Source organism: Diabrotica undecimpunctata, chromosome 2, assembly GCF_040954645.1.
Source record: "Diabrotica undecimpunctata isolate CICGRU chromosome 2, icDiaUnde3, whole genome shotgun sequence".
Classification (NCBI taxonomy): Eukaryota; Metazoa; Arthropoda; class Insecta; order Coleoptera; family Chrysomelidae; genus Diabrotica; species Diabrotica undecimpunctata.
The window spans coordinates 43,311,938-43,325,439 of NC_092804.1; the positions used below are offsets into that span (position 1 = coordinate 43,311,938).

Sequence of the window (13,502 nt, forward strand, 5' to 3'; positions counted from 1 at the left end):
ATAATAGACTTCGTCAGTTTGAGTGATCTCAACGTAGATTTATAAAAGATCAAACAAAAATTTTTATTCGGTTAAACGGCGTTAGTATGGAAGTTGCTGTTCCTTAACAACTACTAATATGTTCGTGTAATACTTCTTCTTAGATTTTAAGTTAAAAGTTAAATCAAATACCATGTACTTTGTTATATGTATGTGCACATGTTTTATTTTCATTTTATATAATGTACTTACCACACAAATTTTTTTCTATAAGTTTCGTCAACTACTATATGAAAAAGAAATCATACCACACTTAGATCAACAAGTAATAGTGTTTAAAACTAATTCAATACAATATTCTTCACTGTAAAATAAGCGCTACATGGTCAAGATTGTAGAGAAACACTACTATTTGTGAACTATACTACTATATCAATACTACCTACTATACAATACAGTGCATTAATTTTAGAATTAGGCATTACCAGTTAAATGACAACGTTGTTATAATGCGTATGGCCGATGCGAGTTTCCCCACTCGCACAGTGTATTTTTATAGGACTTTTTTCCTTGTAAAATCAATCAAGGCTAAGCAAACTTTTTAACACAGACCCTCAGTCCCCGGCAGGCATTAGATGGCCAGAGAATGCCAATAATCTCCGGGTTAGCCTTGAAAGTTGCTACTTGGAATGTTGTTAAAAGTGTACATACTTCAGAATAACCGGAGAGTACGGTTAGTTTGTCCAGTTTACGCTCCAACAACAGACAAAAGTTATGATGAAATTGAGAATTTTTATAGAGAACTAGACATCGCAATAAGAACTTAGCCTTTTCTTACGCAATAAGGACTTGAAAAGCCAGGAGATTAACCTCGTCATGGGCGATTTCACCGGTAAAGTTGGTGAAGGTCAAGTAGTGGGATGTGCTGGAAAATTCGGGTTGGGATTGAGAAACGAAAGAGGTGACAGGCTGGTAAAATTTTGTCAAAGCAAAAAAAACTTATTATTATACAAGCACCTTTTTTAATCTACCAAAACGTAGGCTGTGGATGTGGAAGTCTTCAACAGATAATAAGGATTACGTGGTCCGAAAACACAAGATTTTATTCTAAATACTCATATAATTACCCCGATATATGGAGCCCGTTAAGTCTGTAAAAACGTACCCAGAAGCTGATGTCAACTCTGATCATAACCTGGTGATGTCCAGTATCAAATTATTTCTAAAAGGCCAAACAGGATAACAGGAAACACATGTTAGATATTCGATTGGAGAATTGAATCAAATCGAATAGGATCGAATCGAATCGAATAGGATCGAATCGAATAGGATCGAATCGAATCGATTGGGATCGAATCGAATCAAATCGAGTCGGAATTGAATAATATCAAATAAATTAAAAACAATCGTTCCATGCGCTCGTGTGCAGACGATAAAAAAGCTATGCTTCCCCTTTTCGGTCAGGCCCAGAGTGCCACATCCCGTTTTTAATATTAACTATAAGGTAATACCCGACAGAAATATTGATGAGTTTGTAACGTAAAACAGCTATAACACAAAAGAGTGAAAAAAGTTATTTGGAAAGAAATTCTTCAAAAAAAGTTCGTCATTCTTATAGTAGCAATATTTTGAAAACTATTTTATACCAAAAACTAACGTTCATAATAAGTTAAATCATCAGCACAGACAAATTAAGCTCAAATATATTTTCATAAACTAATTCATTAGTTCCAAAATAAACGAAGCAAAAACGAAGTATATGACAGTCAAAAGAATAACTGACAATGAAAATAATATCACAATAGACAACTATACTATCGAACGAGTGGATGCCTTTACATATCTCGGCACAGAAATCAATCAGAATAACTCCGTAAGTAGCGAAATTAATGCACGTATTTCCAGCGGGAATCGTACATACTATGCTAATAAAAGATTGATGACATCGAAATTATTAGACAAAAGAACCAAAATGACTATCTACAGAACACTGATTAGACCCGTAGTAACCTATGGATGTGAAACTTGGGTAATGACGAAAAAAGATGAAGCCCAACTCAGGACATTCGAGAGAAAAATACTGAGGAAAGTATATGGCCCGGTACAAGAGGAAGATGGCACATGGAGAATCAGGAGAAACGACGAGGTTAATGAGTTAAATGAAGGTTATGACATTGTAAGATTTGTGAAAAGTCAAAGACTGTCATGGCTGGGACATGTGCAGAGACAAAACGATGCAAAAACAACAAAGAAAATGTTACAATGGAAGCCCATAGGAAGGCGAAAAAAAGGAAGGCCCAGAACGAGATGGTTGGATGACGTGGAAGACGACCTGAAAACAATGAACATAAGACAATGGAGAAGAAGGGCACAAGAGAGATCTGAATGGAAGGACATAGCCAGACAGGCAAAGACCCATCCAGGGTTATGATGCCAAAAGAAGAAGAATTCATTAGTTCCAATCATTAATAAATCGTAACTAACGTTTCTGTTTAAAGTGAGGTAATTCGCAACAGTTTTGCCTCTTTATCATTTACATATTGAAAAATTGATGCACTTTATATTATAAACATACTACAATGACATGGTTAAATTTATTAATTAAGATCAACTTACCTGTTAGAGGAGGAGGAGGATTCCAACCAGAGTCTGGTTCCCATGTAGCTAGATCTTCTTCGGGATTATATTCCTCACTGGGCGGGTAGGGATTAGCACCCACAGGGGGTTCGAACATATCTTCTCTGAAGTTGTCCTCCGATTGGTAATTTATGTTAGAAGTTTCATAGGAAGGGTTTGAAAATGTATCTGTAACTGCGTAACAAATAAAAAGTTATTGAACGTAAGGGAATTGTTTGATAACGACGTGACCTAACAAATAAAACGCAACTTTGTTTCGCCAAAAATACTTCTTAGTACATATAGTCTTATAGATCATAGCTTACAGCAATGTTACGTGATAATTACAAAAATAACTGCTTACTACCAAGCCATATTTTCAGATTTGGAAACAAATAATAACCACTGTAGTCAAATGAAAGGAATAGGGTGCATAAGACACTAATTACCAACCGTGTTCATGAATTTTGGCATTTACAATTGCAGACATTAGGGAATGTGCAATATCCTTATGGAAAAATACTTTCTTGTTTACAAAATGAAGTTGTTTCTCTTTAATTGTCTCATTTGCATTCGCATTTTCTAATTCGACCATAATATTGAGGAGAAAGAGGTAGAGGAAGTATTAAGAAAATTAAAACAACAGAAAATGACCAGGAGAAGACATAATACCGAACGAACTACTAAAGTACGGAGGACGAGGTCTTACCAAAAAAACTAATCCATAAAATAATAGAACAAAACAACTCCTCAAGAATGCAGATCAAGCTTCCTAATACCTCTCTTGAAAAAGGGAGAACATTAAACACCACACTAAAATTAACAAACAAAGTGATAACAAATAACCTTGGATCTTAAGAAGGCATTTGACGGTGTCAAATTACAGGACGTTATCCACTTATTGTACGCAAGAGAGATACCTTGAGGAATAATCAAAACGATCAAAAATATCTACCAAAACATCACAATAAAAGTAAAAGTAGAAGAAGACCTGACTGACCTTATTGGAGCTGGCAATGGGATAAGACAGGGAGATTCTTTGAGTCCTCTATTGTGTCTTGATTATGGATGAAATAATAAAAAAAGTAGGAACTAAAAAAGGATACCAAATTGGAGAAAAACAAATTCAAATAATATGCTATGCAGACGACGCAATATTACTCTCTCAAAGTGAACATAATTTACAACGTATGCTGCAAAAATTCAATATAACCGTCCGAAAATTTAACATGTTAATTTCCCCAAAAAAGACAAAATGCATGGTTATAACAGCAAATTTCCTAATATGTAAATTGGAGCTGGAAGGTCAGATAATAGAACAAGTGATGGAGTTTATCAGATCCCCTGGCGATGACGGAGTAGTGATCGAAGCGATCAAAATAGGTGGAAATAAAATTATCCAGGCTTTGGCCAAGCTTTTCACCGAATGCATCTACCAAGGAAAAAGTCCTTCTCGATGGAATAATGTAGTCATTACTTTATTGCACAAGCAAAGAGACGTAACAGATTTAAAAAACTACCGCGTTATCAATTTGCTTTCACACATATATAAACTTTTTACAAAAATTATCAAAAAAAGACTGGACGCTAAATTAGACTTCTATCAGCCTAGAGAACAAGTTGGATTTAGATCGGGATACATCACTATGGTTAAAATGGAATTGGGCAGGACAAGTCGCCAGATTATCAGACAACCGATAACCAAAACGTATTTTAGAGTGGAGATCAAGGCAATAAACAATACGGAGCAGAGGACGCCCACCAACTAGATGGACAGACGACCTGAAACATGTTGGCAATAACTGGATGCAAGCCACACGAGACAGAGACAGATGGAAAGAGCTGAGGGAGACCTATGTCCAGCAGTGGACGAATACAGGTTGATGATGAAGATGGAGTTTAAATATCTCTAGACATCACATTATCTAGCTACAGAAAGCTCGAAACGGAAGTGGAAGATCAGGTGAACAGAATTTACAAAGGCAGAATTTACAAAACAGTCATCAGATCAATAATGACACATGCGGCAGAAACACGACCTGACACAGAGAGGACAAAAAGGATGTTAGAAATAGCAGAGATGAAAACAGAAAAGTTAATCATAAAACACTATGGGACAGAGCTAGAAGTGCAGATATACGACGTAGATGGAAGGTGGAGATCATCAAGGGCTGGGTAAGAAATAGAAGAGCAAAATGGAACGATCATATAAGCGGAATGACCACAAATAAAGTAGTAAAGACGGCGGAGACGGTTTCCCAATAGGAAGACGATCAGTAGGAAGACCACGAAAACGATGGAACGACCATTAAGTAGTTTCATCGTTTTCGTGGTCTTCCTTGAAAAACAGACGAAGTCATGACTACATAAAAAGAAGAAAGAAGAAGAAGACCAAAATAATCCCAAAACACAGTTGTCATAACTTTTGTTCACGATGAAACCGTTTTTGCCTTCATTGGTATTGGAGAACCACTGTGTGTACGTTGTTTGAATTTTCTTCAAATACATCGTAGGATTTATTGGCCATAAAAAAGGGACAGAATGTGTACACCAGAAAAACTAGAAAATATCTCCAATAATACTCTTAAGAAAATGAATGACAAAACGAAAGCACACTCAAAATAAGTATTTGGGACACGTTCAAAGTTGCAGTGTAACAATACAAAATAAAAAACTACAAAACAACAATAAAACTAAAAGCAAGTAATGGACGAAATAATGGCATGATGGATATAACAAAACCTTATAAAAACCGTGACAAAACGAAATACAAAAATACTCAAAAAATTCATCCCAAAGGCAAAAGAAAATTGGATGAACAGCAGATAGCAAGACCTGAAATAGTTTTAATTAAAAAAAAAAAAAATATGATTACGCATAAAAAAAGAAGTTACAAGTACGATGAAAAGGACCATCTTTTAGATGCATTACACATTCACAACGATTAATTAAACCAAAAGATACATATAATATTAGTTGGTTTTATAATTTGTATAAATTTTATAACTGGAAGTATTCCGTCATAGTTAAAAAAAAAAACATCCTAATCAAACTAACATCAATTGGAAAGACGACGACGAAGGCAAAATTCGAGAGACGATGTTAGGAATACCTTTATACATACTGTAGGGGTTGTATTTAAATATTATTAGAATTTCACGTTGTGTAATATGTAATATAAAAACAAAAGCACGTAACTAAACTGTATTGTTGAAGAAAAAACACATGTAAAATATCTTGAATGTGTTGCCTGTGTGAGTCCATTTCAAATAGGTAAAAGAAATAAGAATAAGACTTACTCACAATCTATTTAAATCTACCACCAACGACCGGTTTCGCATACTACAATTTGCTATGCATCCTCAGGTCTTACGGTACATGGTAAATTAAATGATGCCGGTACAAGAATTATTTAGTGATTTAGAAAACGTACTTCAAACTATCCTGGATAAGCTGGTGATGGGTGATCATCGGTTTTATTGTAACTGTTTGACAATTAGAGGGGAAGTTCTTGAGGGGAGAGATACTAACAAATAAACTAGGAAGTAGGTATTGTGTAATTGTTTGTTGAAAAGAATGTGATGTGTTATATTATTTAAAAGTTATTTACATTTATTAAATATGTGTATTTTTTATAACTCCAAACTTGTAATTATCAAATTAAGATAAATTGATTTGGTCTCTATTAGGGCAGAAATGTTCTGATGTCAAAATATTTCCTCTCCCAGAAGTGATGTAGTACCACTAAGTGTCCCCTTTTAAATTAAATGTCTGTTTTGTCTTTTTGAATGTGTTCTGTTTGTCCCTAAGTGTCTTTAAGTGTTTTTAATTTTTAATTTAAATATATTTTGACATCACAACATTTTTCTGCCCTAACAGAGACCAAATCAATTTATCTTAATTTGATAATTACAAGTTGGAGTTATTGCACACCCAGAAATTATACATCTACCTTCATTTATTATCATATAGCTGTCTGTTTTTAATAAATAATTCAATAAATTAACACACATTTCCAAAATATACCTATTGAATAAATGTAAATAACTTTTAAATAATATAACACATCACATTCTTTTCAACAAACAATTATACGATACCTACTTCCTACTTTATTTGTTAGTATGTCTCCTCACAAAAACTTCCCCTCTAATTGTCAAACAGTTACAATAAAACCGATGATCACCCATCACCAGCTAATCCAGGATAGTTTGAACTATGTTTTCTAAATCACTAAATAATTCTTGTACCGGCATCATTTAATTTACCATGTACCGTAAGACCTGAAGATGCATATCAAATTGTAGTATGCGAAACCGGTCGTTGGTGGTAGAATTAAAAAGATTGTGAGTAAGTCTTATTCTTATTTCTTTTACCTAAATGTAAAATACTTATATAACGAGTAACTTAAAAAATAGCGTCCTTGTCTGGTGGTTGATGTTAGCAGCATGAGTGTGTTGACCTTCTCCCTGTCCGCAAACTATCTGCAGCCGCTTGAATGACGGTAGCAGCATAACACAAAGAGCTAGTAGATATTCTTAAGATTATGAAACAAGCTACAAAAATATTGCACTTATGGAGAAACTACACTGGGATCAAACCACATCTGTGAAAGGAATTAAAGTAGACATAATCTATACCAATAAGTTGAGTTTCACGGATGACACAGGTATTATACCTGAAATAATTGAATATTTTCCACAAGTACTACAAGCTATAAGCAAAGAAGGTGAAGGAAATAAAATGAATCAGAGAAATCAAAAGCAATATCCACACGTTACCTACCTATGATATTATAATATACACATAACACACATTGGTTATTAAGAACCGCAGAAGAGGAAGATAAATTTGCCAATGCCCAGCAAATATTATTAAATATTTTGATATCGATCTCGATTAATAATTCTGGCGACAGAATACAGCCTCCTCTGGCGACTTCCAGTTGTTTTTGAAGTACGTACCACAGTTTGAAACACTATTAAGCACACTAATACAGTTTAACAAAAATATCCGATGAAACTATTCTTATAATTCCAGACATATTCTGACTGTTATTAAAAGTTAAAAAAAAAAATGTTTACCATATGCATTGTTTGCTTCCGTCGTTGTTGAACCATAGCTGCCAGTATTTCCAAATTCCAATTCAGCTTTTGAAAATGGAGGCATTGGTGGAGGAAGTAAGGGTATAGTATTCGTGTCATATCCATAGGAAGGCTGAGGAGTTGTCGGTTCTATGAGTGGAGGTGGAACTTGGGTATTCGGTGTCGAAATTGGTGGAGTAAAACTTGTTTCTAACGAAGAATCGTTGGTATTATTGAAACTGCTGACGTTGCTAAATAAAGTGCTGCTAAAACTCTGTAAATAATAACAAATTATTTAAATACGAATATAAGGGTTTTAGTGCCTGTTGGAGAATGGGCTAGTCCCGAATTTAACAACAAAAATATAAGAAAGCGAATTAAATATGAACTGGACTTTCGCTGTAGAACATTTATTAGTTAAGTAAATAAAATTTGGGCACTTAATCAAGTATTTGGCAGTAATAACAGTACGCTGTTCATGGAGAAAATTAACGAACAATCTTCTTCTTCTTTAAGTGCCGTCTCCCGATCGGAGGTTGGATATCATCTCTGCAACAAAGACGAAAGATCGTCTTTGTTGCAGAGAATTGTTTTCATGTTTGATCATTATTGTCTGAAATCCAGGTTCCTAGGTATTTGTATTTATCAACCCTTTCTATCGGTATATTTCCCAAATGTATGTTTGTTGGTATGTTTGTTTTCTTTGTTATTATCATGTATTTGGTCTTTTTTATATTAATTTTTAGTCCATATTTTTCACAGAAACTGTTTGTTTTGTTTAGCAGTAATAGGAGTTGTTCAGCAGAGCTTGCCATAATCACGGTGTCATCTGCATGTCTTATGTTGTTAATAGATCTTCCGTTAATTATTCCTTCACTTTGAGATAGTAATGCTTCTTCAAAAATGGCTTCACTATATACATTAAATAGTAATGGGGACATAATACATCCCTGCCTAACTCCTCTCCTGATTTCAATTTCTGGACTGGGTTCGTTATCTAGTACGATTTGTGCTCTTTGATTCAAGCAGAGGTTTGTTATGATTCGTAAGTCCCTATGGTCTATGTTTGTTGTCTTTAGAATTTGGACTAATTTTTCAAGTCTTACTTTGTCAAATGCTTTTTCAAAATCAACGTAACAAACATACACATCAACATTCATATCCATGCATCTTTGAGCTAACACATTAAAAGCAAATAACGCTTCAATAAATATAATAATATAATATAATAAAATATAATAAATATATATGCACATATTTTTAAAAAAATATGTATTTTGGTTTTTTTACATATTTTTATTTTAAATGTGGGTTTTAGTAGATGATTTACTGAAGTCGATGTAAATATTTTTATTTTTAGAGAGAAAATACGATCCAGAAAATGAAAAGATGCAGCTATTTTATTGGAATTACTGGATACCGTTTCTGATATTAAACTTAGTGTCGAGGATGAGGAGGAAGATATTCAATAAATCTTCTCAAGTGAAATAAAAGTTCGTGTAGGTGTAGATAAATTGGGACCTACCCTTGATGAGTTATCTGAGTCATACTGGAATGAGGAGAAAGATTAAGCTGACATTTCAAAGCCCTCGTCAGGCAAGAAAAAAGAAGTTCGTGTAGGGACTGATCACACAGGACCCACAAAGATTCAAATCCCTGAGTCACACGAGGACGAAGAGAATGAATCTGGGTCACACGAGGCTTATGAGAACGATTTGCCATTTGCTGGACCATCTACTTAAAAAAAAAAGGCAATTTTAGCTTTGTAACAACTAAAAAAGCTGTAAACTGGCGTAAGAAAGATTTTGAACCTCCAGATTTGGTTTGGAATAAGGAATAACAACCTACTCCTACAACGCCTCCAAGTGAAGAGCGTCATGATCCTTTATATATTTTTTTTGGAATATATAGACGAACAGCAGTTTGAGCAGATGGCCACTTTTACCATATGTATGCTTTTCATAACGAAAAAACTCAGTTCAAAAATACATGTGCAGATGAAATTACACATGTCATGTGAGTTTAAACATTATTTCCGGTTGCCTAAAATTTCCAGCAGTTTGTTTATATTGGCACAAAAATTTGCATATCAATATGTTTAGTAAAACAATAGACCGATTTTTTCAACTTTGGTCAAATTGACATTGTGTAAATACTTTGACAATCCCTAATAACTACCGATAAGTTCTATAGAGTCGTCCTTTGTATGATGGTATCAGGAAACGATGTTTAGAGTTAAATTTAGAAGAAAACCTATGTATTGATGAAAAAATGGGTACCATTTAGGGGCCATTTGTCTGTGATTCAGTACTCAAAGGGTGAGCCTACACCCCGGTGGGTAAATAATTTTGTCTTATGCGGAAAGTCTGGCATCGCTCATGATTTTGTTTTATATTAAGGCGCTTCTACTGGCTTAGATGCTCAGCTGCTAAAACGGTTTGGATTTGGTGCTCCAATAATTCTTCAAAGAAAGAATAATAATGGAAGGGCACAAGTTATATTACGATAATTACTTTTCCTCGTATGAACTTCTGTAAGTCTTAAAATCAAAAAAAATATTAGCATCTGGAACAATTCGAGGCAATAGGTTCAACAATCCTCCTGTGAAAACCGATAAAGAAATGTCGAAAAATGGTAGAGGAACTACAGATCAAGTAACAAGTAAAGATGGCGATGTAGTTTTAGTCAAATGGATGGATAATCGGAGTGTGCTTCTGGCTTCTAACTTTGTTGGAATTGGAAATACTGATGTAGTTAAGCGGTGGGACAAGAAAGAAAAGAAGTATATGGATGTAGAAAGACCTGAGCTGGTAAAGCTTTATAATCATTCGATGGGTGGCGTTGATCTATTACATCAAAGGATCAGTGTGTACAGAATTTATATTCGTTCAAAAAAATGGACTCTTCGGATCATTTTTCATGCCGTAGACTTGGCTGCAGTAAATAGTTGGTTTGAATATCGACAAGAATGTGACACATTAAAAATTCCAAAAAAGGAGCGATTAACCCTTCTAGATTTTAAAACGAGGCTTGCTGAAAGTCTCATCAAGCAAATAAACCAATTTCTCGCATCAAAAGAGGCAGCCCAAGTACTTCAACACCACCCATAGCACGAAAAAAATTAAAATATATGCTTGAAGAAACTAGACTAGTTCGTGAAGTTCAATAAGACTCCGTTGATCATATACCCCAACTGGATGGAAACAAAAAAGGAAAAAGGTGTAAGCATGCCAACTGTAACAAAGAGACTGACTTTTTTTGAGATAAACGCAATGTACACTTTTGTACAAAAAAAGATAGAAACTGCTTTTCTTTGTTTCACAGAAAATGAATTTTTGATATTTTGAGTCTTTATTACGTTTTGAAACACATTTTAGTGTTTACATTTTTTTATTACTAACTAGTTTTTGTGTTTTAACTTAATTTCTTTATTGAAAGTTTTACTAAATCTTGCCGGTTTTTGTTCTCTATCGATAAAATTTATTTACGATAGGACCCCAATGTGCATAATAATGAACTTTATTAATATTTTTTTCCAAACTAAATGAACATTTAAAAAAATATACATATAATATGACTTTTAGGTCCACTGCCTACTACAAATTTTAGAAACAAAATTATTTTTCCTATAAAAAAATCAGGTCTGAAAGGGTTAATTTATTGCATTTTTAAAATGAGGATGCCTACGCAATACAAAAGCTTTAATTTATTACGGTTTTTCGTTCGAAATAGGCCTGACCACCTAAGAGGATTTGCCCGAGGGTTTTGTCGACACCGAGAGCACCGAAGCAGAACTGCACAAGACGTGATGAGCGCACCTCCAGATTAACGTGTGAGAATTCTTTCTTATCGTTGCACTGTTCGCCGCGACGTTTACCAAGTGTTTTCTTTATTTTACAATCACATATATTTTTTATTTTATCGTTTGCTATTTTCATTAATTAACCTGTTAATTTCAATACGTCCTTCTTTAACCTTACTGCCATAGATTTATAGAAATAATTTTTTCTGTCTTATCTTTTTTATTATCTAATGTTCTATTTATTTACATCAGTCATTTCTGCCTAACTCTTAATCTTGGATTTTTGGTTACTAGCATGTATTTCATCTTCTCTTCATTTATTCGAAGACCCAGACTACCTGTTTCCTCCTCGAGTTGCGAAAACATCTCTCTCACGTCACTTGTAGAATGACCGACTGCATCTAGATCATCAGCTTTGGCATGAACAATGCCAACTCAATAATGCCATTTGATAATGTCTGCCGCGGTTGCAGACAATAAAAGACTTAAATAGTTATATTAAGCCAGTTGAAAAATTTAGACTAACACTTTAGGAAGATGAAAAAAAGCCCTGTTCTTAGTGTCTTCTAAAAATAAACTGATAAACGCGCACCTTAAAGAATCTAATCTGACTTAAACTAAATATTGATTAGTGGGAAAAACGAAGGTAATAAGTAAAGACGGGTTATGTTACTTATATCTGCTTACCTCTAAATTAAACGTTTCTGATCCCATAAAACTAGCAAAGCCATTAGTGCTTAGGAAACTATTCGAGACGTTCGACAAATCAGCGGAAGTGTCGATGGTTTTATTTGGTGTATAATAACCTGCACTGAACTGCAACTCAGCCTTGGGATTGTAATCTGCAAGTGGAGCTGAAAGTGATAAAATATTTGTTACTAATGGAGAATAATTGTAAGTCTTATTTGCTTATTAACAATTATAAATATAAACTGCTGTTCAAAATTATCATACAACTTATATTTTCCAATTTATTTTAATTATTTAAGGGAGCGTGTCAAGTAGGTTTTCTTGACAATTCTTAATTCTTGTGACTACAATTGATTCCTGGCAATTTTATTTACCATTTAAAGTAGATATTTAACTGATGTTTTTTTCGCTGATTATTCGTTAAAAAACAAATCAAACGCGTCATTTAAGAAATGATGAATGTGTAACTTTCTAACGATCCAAAGAACTTATGTTTTTCCTTTTTTCTATTTAATTCAGAAATCAGTAATTTTTATGCGACCCTGTATAATTTGTTGCGTTTTAAATTCTTCTTCTTTTTCGTTTTATATAGACATGACTGTCTGTTTTTCAATGTGCCTCCAGTAAGTTGTCGTTCCAACGTTTTCGTAGTTTTTTTACTGATCGTCTTCTTATTGGGGAACCGTCTCTTGCAGTCTTTACTACTCTATTAACCTATAACAGGTGAGTCGTAATAATTTTTCTATAGACTATATTGTATGGGTTTTAGTGTAAATAAGGCACTGACCGTTTCCTCTCTCACTTCTTTACAGGAGAAAAAAATAGGCATCTTTGGTATATTTTGGATACGTTTGTTTGGCTGTAGTAGTTATCATCTTATATATATTTTTTCTTTTTCTCCTCTCCAAGTTTATTTTTGTTTAAATAGGTAAAAGAAATAAAATAAGACTTACTCACAATCAATTTAATTTGACTACCAAAACATTTCTACACTTTGCAAAGCATCTTCAGGTCAAACAGTACAAAGTAAATTAAATGCTGAAATTATAAAAAGCCCATATTAGGGTGCTGTCTTATAAAGATAAAGATTAAAAAAGGTTATAGTATTTATATTTATTAATATTTAAATATAAATAACTTTTAATAATTTAAATAATATAAAACATCACTTTCATTTAACAAACAATCACATATACTTAACTCCTATTTCATTTGTAAACATCTCTCCCCTCAAGAAACTTCCTCGTTAATTATCAGACAGTTACAACATTAACCGAAGATCACCCAACATCAACAATACAGGATAGTTTGAACTATGTATCACGAATCAA

The 13,502-nt window shown here is 33.7% G+C and overlaps 1 protein-coding gene across 2 annotated transcripts in view; it reads right to left on the bottom strand.

The window, feature by feature from the left end:
• Positions 1-13,502, bottom strand: part of LOC140434467 (uncharacterized) — a 59,053-nt gene that overhangs the window by 33,108 nt on the left and 12,443 nt on the right. For both annotated transcript variants that reach the window (XM_072522762.1, XM_072522761.1), the window contains exons 6-8: positions 12,169-12,335; positions 7,680-7,953; positions 2,596-2,790 (exon numbers count right to left, since the gene is read on the bottom strand). In XM_072522762.1, the coding sequence (XP_072378863.1) occupies positions 2,596-2,790; positions 7,680-7,953; positions 12,169-12,335 (636 nt within the window). The remainder of the gene's footprint in view (positions 1-2,595; positions 2,791-7,679; positions 7,954-12,168; positions 12,336-13,502) is intronic.